The 17,012-nt window shown below is 45.9% G+C and overlaps 1 protein-coding gene across 3 annotated transcripts in view; it reads right to left on the bottom strand.

The window, feature by feature from the left end:
* LOC125307516 (BTB/POZ domain-containing protein kctd15) overlaps positions 1–16,680 on the bottom strand; it is a 28,657-nt gene extending 11,977 nt beyond the window's left edge. The window contains exons 1-4 of one of the 3 annotated variants that reach the window (XM_048263537.1): positions 15,808–16,680; positions 15,480–15,634; positions 12,675–12,850; positions 5,240–5,384 (exon numbers count right to left, since the gene is read on the bottom strand). In XM_048263537.1, the coding sequence (XP_048119494.1) occupies positions 5,240–5,384; positions 12,675–12,850; positions 15,480–15,491 (333 nt within the window). In that variant the 5' untranslated portion in view covers positions 15,492–15,634; positions 15,808–16,680. The other 2 variants (XM_048263538.1, XM_048263535.1) reach the window with 2 other exon arrangements.
* Positions 16,681–17,012: the final 332 nt, after the last annotated feature.

Below are 17,012 nucleotides of genomic sequence, written 5' to 3'. Positions count from 1 at the left end.
TGTGTGAATTTGTTAGTATGTGTGTTTGTGTGAGAGTGTGTGTATGTGCGTTTGTGTGAGTGCATGCAAGGACACCAAGCTAGCGCTAATTGAATGCATTCTGTGTGTTCAGTGGTGCTTGGTGGAGATGCAAATGCATGTCCGTCTGTTGCCTACTGCTATGCACACTCATGGCACTGATTATTTCCTACACTGAACGTGTTAATCAAAACCATGGGCCTCCACCTGTACTATCATCACAGCTTAATCACACACAGGATACGTGCACAGCTTTCAGTGCACAAAAGGCGCCATGTTATTTGAGGCAATCAATGACCCTGTTTCTGCCAAAGCCAGGTTTGGCCTGAGGGAAGGTGTGGAGGTGGGGGGAGCTGGGCTAGCTAGCTTTGTCTGCCATGTCACTCCACAACCATCACACATTCTAACTTCAACCAGATGGCTTCTTTTTTTTTTTAAAGAAAGAAACAGCATAACAAATATTATCTATTTCGGAAAATAAGAGAGAACAGTTGAGTCTGAACCTGTCAGTAGTGGCAGAGAAAGAGGGTGGATGACAAGCAGTGCATGTGTGTGTGTGTGTGAGAGAGAGAGAAAGAGTGTGTGCGAGTGTGAGTGTGAGTGAGTGTGAGTGTGTGTGTGTGTGTGTGTGTGTGTGTGTGTGTGTGTGTGTGTGTGAGTGTAAGTGTGTGTGTGTGTGTGTGTGTGTGTAGGGGGGGATACAGCTAACGAAGAGTGGGGCAGAGAAGGAGTTTCAGAAGGACTGCATCATCACTGGCTAAGGGTGCTGTGGCCGCCGGGGTGACGAAGCTATAAAGGCTTTTCCTGCACCTTCCTGCGCCTTCCCTGAGCTCCGCTGGGTGTGAAACTCCAGGCAGGCCGCCGCCGCCGCCGCTGCTGGTGTGTTCATTAACTGCACCTCCACTGCCGTCTCTCAAACAGCCCCGACCAGCCCCGAGCAGCCGCTCGCACCCCGAGAACGTGACCGCTGACTGAGCCTCGCTAACTGCAAAAAAAAAAAGTCCTGTGGAGGACCCTCACAAACTGGACGTTCGCTGGCCAGTGAGCCAAGCGAGTTTAAAAAAATAAATAAACCACACCAAGCAGATGTTCTAATGTTTAACATTACTTGAACGTGAAGTGAAAACGCTATGGTACATTTGGTCTCTCTTCTTTGCTGTACCTTTTTTCCCATTTGTTTTTTTCTTTTGCTTCTCTCTCTCTGTCTCCATCTCTCTCTCTCTCTCTGTCTCCATATCTCTCTCTCTGTCTCTCTCTCTCTCTCTCTCTCTCTCTCTGTCTCCATCTCTCTCTCTCTCCATCTCTCTCTCTCTCTGTCTCCATCTCTCTCTCTCTGTCTCCATCTCTCTCTCTCTCTCTCTCTCTCTCTCTCTCTCTCTGTCTCCTCTCTCTCTCTCTCTCTCTCTCTTTTCCTCCACACAGCTGCTGACAAAACTCATACAGAGATGTTGCGCTCCGGGGCGCTCTCCTCTCCATCCTTCCCAGGTCTGCAGTCGCGGTGCGGATGGATATGTTTTTAACAGGGCTCTGTCTGCGAGGCACTTTAGTCATCCTGAGCACCGCCGCACACAAAACAACACTGTACTCCTGCCTGAGACTGGGAAGAGGAGGAAGAGTGAGAGAGTGAGAGAGAGAGAGCGAGAGGGAGAGAGGGGGAGGGAAACGAAAAGGAGGTCTCATCCCAGCAGCTTTGTCTTGGTTGCTGCCAGCCTGCCAGGCTCCCGCAGACGATTCCTACACAATCACGGTCTAGCGTCCAGACAGGGCCGGTTGAGCACCGAAATAATGATCTGACCTGATCGCCCACTGGCAAGGCAAAGCATCTCCGAGTGAGAGGGAACGATGGAGGCAGAAAGAGAGAGTGAAAGAGAGAGAGAATGAGGGGATGAGAGAGAGACAGAGACAATGAGTGAAAGAGGGAGACAGAGAGAGAGGAGCATGTCTTGATCCATCCAACATGCCCAAAAAAGAGGGAGCCTCTTCTCTCAGAAGCAGTCAAAACAGTAAAAACAGGAGGTCACCAGCCGTTCACCAAATGCACTCACAGCTTAATGCCCTCCATTCACCCATCCCTCTTTCTCTCTGCTCCTCTCCTCTCCTCTCCTCTCCTCTCCTCTCCTCTCCTCTCTCAGCCAGACATGAGCACCAAAGGCTCGCCGAGGGGTCGGCCTCAAATACCACACAACCGCTCCGCCATGACAATCTCAACCACTGCACCAATGATAGCCGCCTGCATCTGAAAGCAATGCAACAACGGCTACACCACACACACACACCACCAACAACAGCGGATTCCAGAGGTGCAAAGTGAAAGGCAAATCAAATATTTGCATTCACAAAACCAAACAAAAAGCACAGATTGTGAAAATGCATTTTTAAAAAGAAATCCCCCCCTCCTTGCAAATGAAAGGAAACGCAAATGTAAAAGAAAATCATTTGGTTTCTGAGTGAGTGAGTGAGTGAGTGAGTGAGTGAGTGAGTGAATCAGGCCGTCTGATGTATGCGATGAGATTCAGGGAGGAGATTTATTCCATTCTTCCCTGACTTTCACATTGATTTAGTAAAACACACAGCGCCATGGCTGCCAGCACAGCAGATCGGTGCCCGGGGCCGTTGCAGGCGTGATGCCGTACAGATAAGGACATGCTCCATTCCGTCAGGCACCATTTGCATGTTTTTCCCCCGTTCATGCAAATTGAAAGGTACGAGGATCAACCGAATGTGATTGGGGAGGAGGAGGGGAGGGGTAATGAGCTGAAACGCCACGCTGCCTTTCTCTACTTCTCTTTCTCTACTCTCTTTCTCCTATTTTCCCCCTATTTCTTTCTTTTTTTATTTTCTCTCCTTTTTTTTTTTTGTTGAAATCCACCCCTTTTTCTTCTGTTGTTGTCCTTGTTGCTGTTCTCTTGGCAAACAAAGAGTGTGTGAAAGGGAAGAAATAGGGAGAAAAAAAAGCCAAAACGCAAAACCTCCTTCAGAAAAATGCCCTTGAGGCTGCTTGCCAAACCCCATCCCCGATTTGAATTTGAGCCTCGCGGCCTGTTCCCTGCCTGCTCTCCCCACTGAGTCTCTCTGACTGCGTCTGCGTCTCCAAACACACCGCGCCACAGAGGTGTCCCATCAGACATCATGCTAACACCTGATTCAACATACATTTTCTGCTCACCTCCGGAGTGGATAACACACACACACACACACACACACACAAATACAGATGCCCATAGCAATACACATGGAGGACTTAACATCATACGACAAATATGTACATGCAAACACTCACACACACATGCATACAGCATACACAGGACACACTATGCTGGTGCACAGTACACATACACATACTGGATTGTCACAACACAGCACATACAAAGCAAATACACACACAAACACACGCACACAACATAGAAACACAGGTACCCAAAACTACCTACACAGCATACATACACACTCTCTCTCACACACTTTCTCTCATTTACACACACACACACACACACATACACACCCACACACACACACACACACACACACACACACACACATCCATACAAATATACAAAAACTTATGCACATGTCCATCCAGCAAACAGCACACACAGATACTCCAACACACACACACACACATAATGCATCTAGATAGCAGCACACATAGATTATCTAACACACACACACACACACACACACACACACGCACACATACACACACACACACACACATGCACACACACATCCAGACAGCAGCACACAGATAGTGAGGGTGTGCAGGCAGCGGCACGCTGAGCCCAGGTTAGTGTGTTTAGCCGAGCAGTGAGCACGCCAGCGTCCTCATGCAGCCAGGGAGGCAGGGGGCAGGTGTGTGCAGCCACACTGAGCTAATCGGCCCACTTACAACAGCAGTGTGTGTGTGTGTGTGTGTGTGTGTGTGTGTGTGTGTGTGTGTGACTGTATGCGTGTGTGACTGTGACTGTGTGTGTGTGTATGTATGTTTGTGTGTGAGTGCACGCATGCATATGTGTGAGAGTGTATGTATTTACAAAAGAGAGACAGAGTAGAGAAAAAGGTGTGCAGTGTGTGCGTGTCCACACATGTGAGAGGAGTGTGAGTGTGTCTCTTTAGGTGTGGGTGAGTGTGCAGGAGTGCATGAAACAAAGAGTGCGGACAGATAGATGGATAGATGGATAGATAGATAGATAGATAGATAGATAGATAGATGGATAGATTGATGGATAGATCCTGTTTCTTGCCAACCAGGGCAGTCCACCAGACCAGGCAAATCATTACTACTCTGGGCTGGACTGTCAAAACTGACACACAGGTTGGAGAGGAGGATAAGGAGGAGGAGGAGAAGGAGGAGGAGAAGGAGGAGGAGGAGGAGGATGAGGAGGAGATGTTGAGGGACTGGTTCACCTGAACAGCCCACTCTAGAAAACTTTTTGGGAAGGGAGGGAGAGCACAGCTCCAGGCCCTGCCACTCACAGCACAAACGGCTCTCTCTGAGCACTGGGCCTCGGCTCGGCCCTTCTCAGCTTTAGGAGGGAATGTGAGTCAAGCGGTGTTTGAACCCTCATATCTCCTTCAAAATAAAACATTCTATTGGGTTGGACAGCATTATAGATACAAATGTGTGCCATTTTATCTTATGGAGCTGAGATTCATCACAAGTGTCATTGTCACCTCCTGTTCCCATTCCAAAGCCAAACGGTTGCTCGTGTTGTCAACGCTCAGTCAATGTTTACAGAACATCTGTGAGCTTGCCAAGTCATAATGATAATACTGAGTTACAGTGGTGTGAAGAAGCTGCAACTGATCACAAACTGATCCTCAAATGAAGCTTTCTACAGTTAATTGCAGCTCTGTTGTATATCCAGCTTCAGTAGTAGGTGCTTACTTCATCTGTCTTTTATAGTGTCATTTCCAGTGTACTTCAGCACAAGGTACCTGCCACCACAAAAGAGAATATCTAACTTCAAAAACACCTGAACAATGGCAAACTCCCAACTTCCTCATGCCACCTTCCACACTAGGCATGCCTGCTATCCTCCCCTGCGATAGCGACACCTGCATGACTCACTGTGTCTCTCCTGTGGAGTGTTCATGTATCCGTGAACTTTCTCTTAAAAAGAAAAGAGTGAAAAAGAGGTGTGTGTGTGTGTGTGTGTGTGTGTGTGTGTGGAAGGGGGGAGGGGGGGGTTACCAAAAAAAGGTGTAATTTCATCTCATTTACCTTGAAGTCATCAGGTAGGAGCAGCTTGCAGGTCCTGAGGAAGCTGAGAATGTACCGGAAGATCTCGCCGTCCCGATCGATGAAGTAGTGCTGCTTCAAGCTGTCCAGGACAATAGGCTCCGTGCCATTAAACAGCCGGCTGATTCTGAAAATTAAAACGCAAACACACGTAATGGAATGAGAAGCCGGCTTCCCCTTTCCGTTGCGCAAAACAATTACCCTCCATTTATTTTTTTGAATATTATTAGTGCCCAAGCCCGACAAGCATTACTATTAGCATCCGGGGTTGAAACAAAAAAGCTCAGGGCACATTTCCGCTGCTTGGTAAACCTATTTGAAGTGTCCTTTCCTTTGGGGGAAAGATTAACCCAACCGGCACCGTGCAGGATTTGGGTTCTGCAAAAAATCTGCCGTCTCCCCATGTCCCCATTATGGAAAAAACTTTCGGCAATCAAGTGTGCCTCTCGCAGATAGTCATGGAGCAGAAAACGAGCTGCCTGCGTTTAATACAACCAATGCTTTGTCTGAGGTATCCAATCAAGATGGCCATACAAATATCTTTACATGCAAATATCTAAACATATTCCCTTCCCTGGCACGTTTTGTCAGGGAGGGGAACCCAGTATCCATTTGTTTCCGTTAGGCCAAACTAGACTGATCCGGCAGCCATGTCGCAGCCATTCACTGACCCAGCTGATTTAGCCAATTAGTTGCTCAGTTTCTTCCCTGATCTGTTCATTATCTTGTGGTTCACAAAAAATGTTATAATATCTGGGTGGTTGGCATGGAATACTGAGTAGGACTTCCCATTTTCTGGACCTGGATTTGAAGCTCATATCTCTGCCTTTCTCAGCCTGTGAGGGCCTTTCCCCATTAGAATGCAGGAGGACAGCGAGAGTTGCTATGAATTATTGACTGAACTCGGGCGTAATAGGACACCTGTTTTCCCCGCCGTCCGCACCTGACCTCTCCAAATTGCCGTGCGAGCGTAACGATGACTGAGAGCCTGGCTGTGATGTTCGCTGCTGAGGCTCATCAAGGCCTCGGCTGGAAATTGCAGTAATCTGTAAGCTTTCATTGCCCTGCGACTTCGTCTCGCCTACAGATACAATAGACTGCCCCCACATTCCGCCACTACTTTAGTGGGAGAATAGAGAGAAGGACATATTTTCTCCCCATACGTTTCAGTTCCACTACTTTAGTGGGAGAATAGAGAGAAGGACATATTTTCTCCCCATACGTTTCAGTTCCACTATTTTAGTGGGAGAAGAGAGAGAAGGACATATTTTCTCCCCATACGTTTCAGTTCCACTATTTTAGTGGGAGAAGAGAGAGAAGGACATATTTTCTCTCCATACGTTTCAGTTCCACTCCAGACAAAGTGTGTTCCATTCTAATAGGTTCCTGAGTCACCTGCTATAAGGGGCTGGATGGACCGATCCAACATAAAACTAGTCACATAAGCACTACGCAATCAGCTCTGATAAAGCCTGTGCTACCCTTAGTAAATGTATGTCCTCATTATACAACCGATAAAAGGCATTTGTTAAGACTACGGTACTTTGTATGTATGTATGTGTGTATGTATGTGTGTATGTATGTACAGTATGTATGTATGTATGTGTGTATGTGTGTGTGTATGTATGTATGTATGTATGTATGTATGTGTGTATGTGTGTGTGTGTGCGTGTTAACAAATCACAATGGCATAGTGTGTACCCCTCATATCACCCTTCCTTTCATGCTCCACGGGAAACATGGGTCTGTATGTATGAGCAATCGGAAACACTAATGCCTGCTTTGTCGTGACACATGTCTTATTTGTACTGTACGTCTGGAGGAGGGTTTTGCTTTCAGGGGCTGTAAGCGAGAGGAATCTATACTCGTAATCTTTACATATGTCAAGTATCTTCCTCTCGTCCGCGCACTATCCCGACACGTCTCTCTTGCCACGGGAGGCCCCGGCTGTTAGCGTCTTTTTGATGTAATCTCCCCTTTAATCATGGCAAGAGGCTTTAAGGTCAAACAAGTGCAGTCGACCCACAAGAGAAAAGGAAAAATCAGAAGGAAGTGAAATTCACAGAAGCTTCATTTTTTCCGCCTGACGCTTGTCAGAGCTGTTGCAGGAGTCCTACTAGTCAGCGGCAGGAGTACTACTAGCCAGCGGCAGGGGATCTCCTGCAGGGGTCTTAATGCACACAGCTGTGGTGACTTTTATGTCTAAATCTCTGCGACGAATGAGGCGGAATTTCCATGGCAATCCCGCCGCCTTGTAAATGCACAGGTCCCCCATATCCCAAAACCTCATCAGGTGCACAGGGAATCCCATTATGAAGAGGGGACGCTTAGTGCTATCATTCTGTGTGCATACTTTTCCTCTTTTTTGCTAAGATGCTCTCTTTCTTTCCATCTCACCCTCTTCTTCCTTCTTCCTCTCCCCTCCTCTCCCTCCACTCTATCAATCTTTCCCTCCCTTTCTTCTCCCCTCTCTCTCTCCCCCTCTCTGTTTTTTTCTCTGGAAATCGATGCAAAATGCTTTATAAAAAACCAATACTCATCTCCCTGTTGTGCCCGGGGTGTTCCTTTCTCATATGGTCTTGCAATTCTTCCAGCTAGAATTTCACCATACCCCTCCAGGCTACCTCTGTTTTTCATCTCCACTTTTTTAAAAAGCAATTAAAATGCTGCCTGTTTTTCTTTTCTTTCTGTTCTCTCCCTCTCTCCTCCGTCTCTCCCTCTCTCCTCCGTCTCTCTCATCCTCTCTCCCTCCTTCCCTCTCCCTCCTCTCCCATCTCTTTCCCACCTCTCGCTCTCTCTCTCTCTTGTTTCCTCCCTCCATACACCTCCTCTCTCTCTCTCTCTCTCTCCTCTCTCTCCCTCTCTCCTTTCGGTAAATCACCGGCTCTAGCCCCTCAGCACCTGCAGTAAGAGGCCCCCCTCTCAACACGCTTTGTCTCTGTCATGTCAGACAGGTAGAGTAGAGGAGCACACCATGCAGTCTGCTGCTTCACAGAGACAGAAAGACAGTTAAGGAGAGGGAGAGAGAGAGAGGGAGGGAGAGAGAGAGAGGGAGAGAGAGAAGGGAGAGGAGGGAGAAGAGAGAGAGAGAGAGAGAGAGAGAGAGAAGGGAGAGGAGGGAGAAGAGAGAGAGAGAGAGAGAGAGAGGGAGGGAGGGAGAGAGAGGGAGAGAGAGAGAGAAGGGAGAGGAGGGGAGAGGAGGAGAAAGAGAGAGAGAGAGAGAGAGAGAGAGAGAGAGAGAGAGAGAGAGAGAGGGAGGGAGGGAGGGTATCGAAGAGAAACAGGGTGGGAGAGAAAGTCAAAGAGAGACAGCAAGAAAGAAAGAGAAGACAAAAGGCAAAAGAGAGCAATAGAGCTAGAATGATAAAGAGATAGATAACGAGGATGAGTGATAAAAAGATAGAATAGAATAGTGAAAACAGAGAGATAGAGAGAGAAAGGGTGGGAGAGGAGCAGCGTGGGAGTCTTTTCTGAAGGACAGCCTGGGCTCTCAGATCTCCCGTCCCGATGGTGCTGTGCGGAGACAGCGGGGCGGTAGGTAGGCATCTCCCAGACCCACACACACACACACACACACACACACACACACACACATCGTCAGCCTCTGCCCACCTCAGCCTCTGCCCACAGCACCGTGCCGCTGAGTGCCACCGGTGCAGGGGAGGTCAAGTGCCTCGGCGAGGGCTGTGGCCCCCACGCCTCGCTCCCTGATTGATTCCCGATGAAATCTGACAGGCCTGCCCGAGCGCACCTGACTTCCGCTGCCTTCACGGGCACTGCACACTGAGACAGCCAGGTACACACTGTGGGCCGCTCCTCTCGCTTTTACTGAGATCACAGCGCCGTGCGGGTGGAGTGGAAGCCTAATCCACTGATAGTAGCTGACTGCACTGAGGGACAGGAGCTGACTAGACACAGACACTGATGGGCCACATACCGGAGAAAAACTACGATTCCGCAGAGGCTCTGAGACCTAAAGATACTAGCTCATCAGTAATGAGTGTACAACATCTGTGCCTGAGCACCTAACAAACCGCACCTGTCTCGTAGGCACCACTTCTAAATATTACTGTGATAAAATCACTGCCATCCTGCTGAGAACCAAATGGTGTTCGACAGACAGACGGACAGACAGACATCTCATAAATCAACTTTTGGACGTTTTTGGAGCAGATCCGAACTTTTTCCCTGATAAAAGACGCCAGTGAGCGATTGTCTAAATGGCACATGTCATCCGAGCCAGCTCCAGATCATGTCATGGCTTCATTGAAATAGTGAAGAGAGAGAGAGAGAGAGAGAGGAGAGAGAGAGAGAAGGAGAGGAGGGAGAAGAGAGAGAGAGAGAGGAGAGAGAGAGAGAGAGAGAAGGAGAGGAGGGAGAAGAGAGAGAGAGAGAGAGAGAGGAGAGAGAGAGAGAGAGAGGAGAGAGAGAGAGAGAAGGAGAGGAGGGAGAAGAGAAGAGGAGAGAGAGGAGAGAGAGAAGGAGAGGAGGGAGAGGAGAGAGAGAGAGAGAGAGAGAGGAGAGAGAGAGAGAGAGAGGAGAGAGAGAGAGAGGAGAGAGAGAAGGAGAGGAGGGAGAGGAGAGAGAGAAGGAGAGGAGAGAGAGAGAGAAGGAGAGGAGGGAGAAGAGAGAGAGAGAGAAGGAGAGGAGGGAGAAGAGAGAGAGAGAGAGAGAGAAGGAGAGGAGGGAGAAGAGAGAGAGAGAGAGAGAAGGAGAGGAGGGAGAAGAGAGAGAGAGAGAGAGAGAGAGAGAGAGAGAGAGAGAGAGGAGAGAGAGAGAGAGGAGAGAGAGAGAGAGAGAGAGAATAGAGGATAGAGAGAGAGAGAGAGAGAGGAGAGAGAGAGAGAGAGAGAGAGGAGAGAGAGAGAGAGAGAAGGAGAGGAGGGAGAAGAGAGAGAGAGAGAGAGAGAGAGAGAGAGGAGAGAGAGAGAGAGAAGGAGAGGAGGGAGAAGAGAGAGAGAGAGAGAGGAGAGAGAGAGAGAAGGAGAGGAGGGAGAAGAGAGAGAGAGAGAAGGAGAGGAGGGAGAAGAGAGAGAGAGAGAAGGAGAGGAGGGAGAAGAGAGAGAGAGAGAGAGAGGAGAGAGAGAGAGAGGAGAGAGAGAGAGAGAGAGGAGAGAGAGAGAGAGAGAGAGAGAGAGAGAGAGAGAGAGGAGAGAGAGAGAGGAGAAGAGGAGAGAGAGAGAGAGAGAGAGGAGAGAGAGAGAGAGAGGAGAGAGAGAGAGAAGGAGAGGAGGGAGAAGAGAGAGAGAGAGAGGAGAGAGAGAGAGAGGAGAGAGAGAGAGAGAGAGAGAGAGAGAAGGAGAGGAGGGATTCATTAGCCAGTGGTGTCACGCGTCGATCTGCACCATGTTACACGTCCCACAGACACAGGCGGGTGGCGCCGTTGAGGAAGTGTCTGCGAGCAGAGCGCATCAATGTTTCATGACCCTTGTCCTTTAATCCGCAGAGAGTGGCGAGGAAGACAAATGGCCCAACATTAGTTACTAGACTAAGTTTCTCTTCCCCCATTGCATTATTCAGCAGGCAATCTATTAAAAGAAATCATCGACTTAAAATTCTCTAACTCCCCTTCTTGCTCGACACATCTGTGACATTCGGCATTGGGTGAAAGCTGAGGTTGTGTGTGTGTGTGTGTGTGTGTGAGAGTGTGTGTGTGTGTGTGTGTATGTATGTATGTATGTGTGTGGTGTATGTGTGTGTGTGTGTGGTGTGTGTGTGGTGTGGTGTGAGTGTGAGTGTGTGTGTGGTGTGTGGTGTGTGTACAAGTGTGTGCGTGTGTGTACAAGTGTGTGTGTGTGTGTGTGTGTCTGTGTAAGTGTGTGTCTTTACTCTCTTTTGTAGCTTATGTTGCTCTTGTGCGTGTATAGTGCGGCTATCGCTCCATAATTGTTTAGCTTTCTGTCAGCCATTATCCTAATTCACACAAATGGCTCCTCCTTCACTGGCTCCACTGGAAAGAGCTGCCCTCAGGGCTCACTCAGAGCAGGCAGAGAGAAGTCGAGCTTCCACACTGCCATCCTGTCACTGCTGGAGGAGGAAGTATTTCTGGGCTGGCCTGTGCCTGCATTGTGTGTTTGTGTGTGTGCGTGCGTGTGTGCGTGCGTGCGTGAATGTGTGTGTGCGTGTGTGCATCCAAGAGTTGAGTTAAAGCATAAACAGACTGAGATGACTTGCACTTACTGGCAAGTTAGTGGGACTAACTTAAGGTTAAACTTTCCATCTGCAACATATACACGTTTGGCATATACACACCTATTCTCTTTAACCCTGAAAAAGCTGTCCATTTACATGGCTGTTTATCATTGAGATAACTTCAATAGAATGGCAACATTTATTATTTACTGTCAGCCATAGATAGCTTGGCCCCTTAGGTTGTTACGCATATTGGGGAGTGGAGGGCAGATTTAACCTCTGTGCCTCTTCCGACAGCAGGCAGAGAATACAGATTTCTTGTCCAGTCTTGCAATAAATCCCACATAACTCCTCAAACTTTTGGAGGGTGTCATGGTGACAGTAGTAAATACTGTAAACAAAAGTAAATACTGTAAACAAAAGTAAATAAGACAGTAGTAAATACTGTAAACAAAAGTAAATAAAAGTAAATACTGTAAACAATTCAACAAAGGTACCCCTCTAACTCCTCTCCATCTTGTTAGAACAGGTGAGGATGTTTAATCTTCAGTACAAACTTTACTTGGGAACATGAAATGTACCACGTAATGTTCAGAACATCAAAACATCTTATAACTCAATGTAAATGTATTTCTTAAAGTAGGCTATAGCACACAAACAATAATTTTAAGAAAGCTTCTTATCAATATCCACGTCACAACTGTACATTAAATAGAGAGTGAGATAAAGCAATATCAACTACTCAGCCTTAGACATTATACAGCAAGGGAGATTCCTAAATCTTTAAAAGGCTAGAATTGTTTTTGAGGATGTGACAGACTGATAATGAGAAAATTACTTTGACCTTAAAGACACTCTCTCAGCTAGTGACTGTACAAAGTATAACCAACATAACATTTCAAATGTGACATCACTGAACAAAAAGCATCCAGTAAGCATAGTTAAAAGTCCACGAATACCTAAGAAGTTGTGGTGTTTTCTATAGATTAAGTCACTGTCACTGCTAGCAGGAGTTTTCTAAAATAAAGACAAATGTTTATCAAACTAATATTCTAATCAGGCCATATGCCTTAAAATGTAAACAGGTAAAGTTGTGGTATTTATCCAAATATAACGAATTAATTATTTCCATTAGCCTACTCAGTGTAGTGATCGTATAAACCATACACAACTATGTTCCAAGACGAAATATCACATAACATTTAGGCAAACAAGTCCGAGCACTCTTCTAAAGCAACAGACACTGGTCCACATAGCATGCATAATAAGGAGAATGTATCCTTACCTGGAGTCTGGGTATTTGGTAAGAGTGGCCAGACTACTGGTGTACATGTGTCCACCAACGTCAATGTGCACCGGTGCATTCGCTTTAGTGAGCTGCGCCGGGAGTGGGATCCCTTGCGAAGCCAGAGGAGATACCGGGGACCGGGTCAAAGACAGACGTGACATGCTTCTTCCTTCCTGAAAGCAAGTAAATGCGAAAGCCATGGTTATAAGTATGATGCGACTCCAGAGAATGCTACCATCTCCCACCTTAAGTGTGACTGCAGTCCTGACTCAAATCAGATCGCTTCCACATCTGCCCGTTCGCATATTTAGCTTACAAATTATTGCCACAGCTCTAATTAAGTATGTTTGCATCTCTTCATTCATATTACCTGAGGGGAGGATAGGAGGATGCTTATTAGCGATACAGAGAGAGGAATGCTAGGTGTCAGCCTCTAGGGGGACAAAAACAAACTGCAGTAGTCTAATTAAAGGTCGTGTTATGTGTTAGACATGATATTCCCAGACACGTGAACAACCGATCTGAGAATTCAGAGTTTGGGGCATTTTGTGACCTAGAGGCCCCCATAAGACACACGCGCTCGTTATGTTCCAAATTTAACAAATACATCCGAAACAACTTCTTAAAACGCATCCATTGAAACATTTTCACGGTGTGTTATGTTGGTTAACACAGGTGTACTGGCCTCATTAGTAGAATAAATAAGTTCATGATAGTTTGACGCAAATTTATTTTGGGCTGATTTGCCTAAAAGCATTGAGGCCATATCAGAAGGTAGTTTGTACCCGACACAAATCTGAAATCATAAATGGTATTTGGTCACTTTTCATTTGCTATTGCTTCTATGGGTTACTTCGCTGTTGAAAGCAATGTTTCAGTAATCTAATTTCAAAGTTTGGCACCAACTATGCCAGCAATATTCTTCTCATTAGACGAACAACAATCGAGTCAGGGCCTCACTGTCCACCTCGCTATTGCACACTTGTAAAGTGGCAAATATGTGCAGTTTCAGTGACCCTCCTTGGAACCACATTACGCATGTTCATGACAGAACCCTACTTTCATTCGTTTGATGGTTCCATAGAGTTAATTAGTTAAGCCTAACTGGAATCATTTAAATATAGGCTGTCGCGTTTAAGTTAGGATATATGATGTTTATTATACTGAAAGACCATCTCGCACCCAGCGGCGTTTAAAAGAGACTGTGATTTCAGAAAGGAAAAAAACAGAGTTTATTTGCATAGACGCCGAGAAAGGGATTTGCTAAGAGTTGAAAAGGATTTCATCGACTAGTTTCTCCATGCACTCCCTCATTTGCGAAGCGGTTATTTTAACCATAAAAGGTAAACAGAAGGCGGTTGTTAGGGCTCCATTCAACTCTTTCGCTTAGGGCGAAAAGCCCTGGGCAAAGACTGCTGAAAGACTACAGAATTTTCCAGGGTGTTGCCTCTGCGCACGAAGCCTCCAGGAATAATGTTCATTTAATACACACGCTGGGTGAGACATTTCAGATCCCAGTGAAAGAACGACTTCAAAAGACTTGAGAAGTTTTAGGCGTATGAAGCTCTCCCACCTCTTCATATAGCCACGGGGCCTAGTAACCAATAGCCCTCTGATATGAATGTTAGCAGGAATGCACAAGACACACTCTGACACACACACATACAGAGAGAGAGAGAGAGAGAGAGAGAGGCCTCCTGCAAAGATGCATACACAAAAATAAAATACAAATACCACACTAGTACAGTGCAGTTCAAGTTTTCGATAGTTAACACAGAAACTCCGAAATCCACTGTGGCTACCATGTCGAGTCACCATAACCCGAGAGGAGTGAATGACATATGTCATTAATGACAGGCACTGACAAGGAGAGCCACAATGAAATCAGGACAGATACTCTGGTCTAACATCTCTTCATTTTCAAAGTGAGAAAGCACCACGCTGAATGATCTTGCTCTCGAGTCGTTCACAGAAAAAAACACAACCACTGAAAGTGAAGGACCATTGGCTCGTTTTAATGAGATCAGCTCTGACATCTGCTCCCTTGCTGTCTGTATTGTGGGTCTCCCACTGACCGGATTTTTGACGTATGTAACATCACATCGCATATTGTAACCGATGAGTGCCAGAGAGCATCACACAAGTTTCACAGATAGCCCGGGCTACACTGTAAGCACGTTAACACCGTTTCAATAAAAAATAACATCTCAAGCAATCATTTCACTTCTCAGGGCGAAGTGTAGCTTACTGTAGGCTATCAACTAGCGGACATTCCGATAGTAACATTTGTATTTCAAAAACGGCAATTGTACTCTGACAAGGATGCCATGCGACACATTAATTTCAATCTATCTTTACCAATATTTAACACATCGCCAAACATCAACACGATGCAAAACAGAACAAATATGTAATTTCCTCACTTTTGCCCTCTTCAGCATACTTTGCGCTGGTGCCCACGGGTAGCCTAAATTCTGATAATTACACAATATGGCGTCTTACTCAGACGCCGACATAAAATAGGCTACTGTAAGCAAGATGCGATATTACACGATTTTGAAGCGGTGTGTTTTACAGACAAATATAGCCATGATGTATCGCGGCAAGAGTAAGGTCTGTCGACTGTATCCTCGGTTTATCTCACACAATTCAGTAGACTACGCACACCATCATCCTTGCGGGCGAACGTAGTAATCATCTACCATGCCCCATGTGAAAATAATTTCTGATCAATTAAATATTCTACAACTAATCTAGATATTCATGCCAAAAATCTTTAGGTGGAGATGAAATTAAGCGTACCGTTTCAAACATTGTAGGAGTCCGAAGATATCCCAGCCAGATTCAATCGGTGCCAGTTGAAGGTTGCGTTCTCCCTTTCAAATGCCCCAAGTTTCCTTAAACTAGTGCGATCCAATACACAAGCATTCCTTGAGACGAGCCTATCTATTCTCTTCCTGCGAAGACCAGAAAATGTCCTCAAACTGTATTAAAACATGTGAATCTGGCAGTGATACATTGATTAAAAAGGGTCGCTGTGGCTTTAAAGATCTATAGCTTGTGTTGGCTTGACTTGTTCAGACCAAGCACTTTCCACAAAAGCGGCACAGGAAGCAAGCAGCATTCTTACCTTGAACATAGAAGAGATCTCTCCTTCCCCCTTTTCTGTTCTTATTTCTAAATACTATATTTCGTCTGGTCGGATCCTGCTGCGTATTTTAGCTTCTTGACCGTCTTTTTGCTAAAATGAATCTGCCGGGTCTGTTATGAGAAGAAGAAAGCCAATAATCCGTCTCTAAATAAGAGAGCCGAGCTAAAAAAGAATTCTTGCTCCGGGCTGCCCAAACGCCTCTGGGGCAAGGATTAGGCTACAATTAGCTCAGCCCTGCTCTGCGCCCAGGCTAATTTTTAAGATGAAAACGTGATATTCTCTCACTGTTCCCAAGACGGTGACAACGATAACACCAAGTCATTAGTGTTATGTTTTTCGTATTTTCCGCCAAAGTAAAAATAGATCAGCGCTCGTAACGGTTTAAAGTTCGGGTTTGCAGGGGATAACGGTTTGACGCTGTTCAGTATCAGGCAAGTGTCACGTCGCTCAATAGACTTAGAGAAGGAAAAAAATTCAGATTTTAATCATTGTCATTTCGTCTGATGTAATATTTCCCTAGGCATTTTCAGCAAGGCATACATTTTCATTCTCTAAATAAGTAAAACAGGGCATGCTTCCTCTCCTTCTCTATCTCTCATTCTCTCTTCCCTGCTCTCTACTTCTAAAGCGATTATTCAGGCGCAGTAGCCTATAACTTGTTGATAAAGTGTATATAAATAAAAAGATGTTGCATTTACAGATATTCTTCAATAGTTTTCACGCAGAGATTTTTCCTGTCCTTCCTCTCCCTCGCTAATGTCCCGAATTGTAACGCCAAATTTCCTGTAGGCCATTAAAACCAAATGACGTCTATCGACATGCATTCTGCTATTGCAAAAAGCGCCCTCACAACCCGCCTCGAGCCAAACGCGCCATTTCAATTATAGCACACGGCTAGATGGAGATGTCTGCCGTGAAGATTTCCTATGCAAACAGGGAAGCTGCTCCTAGTTCAACGATTGCATCTTTTTACCTCAAAGATACATTTAATTAAAACGAAATGCAGGATCGTAGTAAAATGTAATGTACTTTGCATTACACAACAATATCTGAAATATAAAATATATTTGATCTTCCTAAAAGAGATGTTTTGTCGTTTCCTGTCTCTTACTCAGGTGCTCGGATAGGACGGTGATTATTTATTTATTTGCTTGTTTGTTTATTTGCGTGTAAATAACTGTGAA

This window comes from Alosa alosa, chromosome 14, assembly GCF_017589495.1.
Source record: "Alosa alosa isolate M-15738 ecotype Scorff River chromosome 14, AALO_Geno_1.1, whole genome shotgun sequence".
In the NCBI taxonomy this organism is placed as follows: domain Eukaryota; kingdom Metazoa; phylum Chordata; class Actinopteri; order Clupeiformes; family Clupeidae; genus Alosa; species Alosa alosa.
This window is presented reverse-complemented; position numbering and strand designations above follow the sequence as displayed.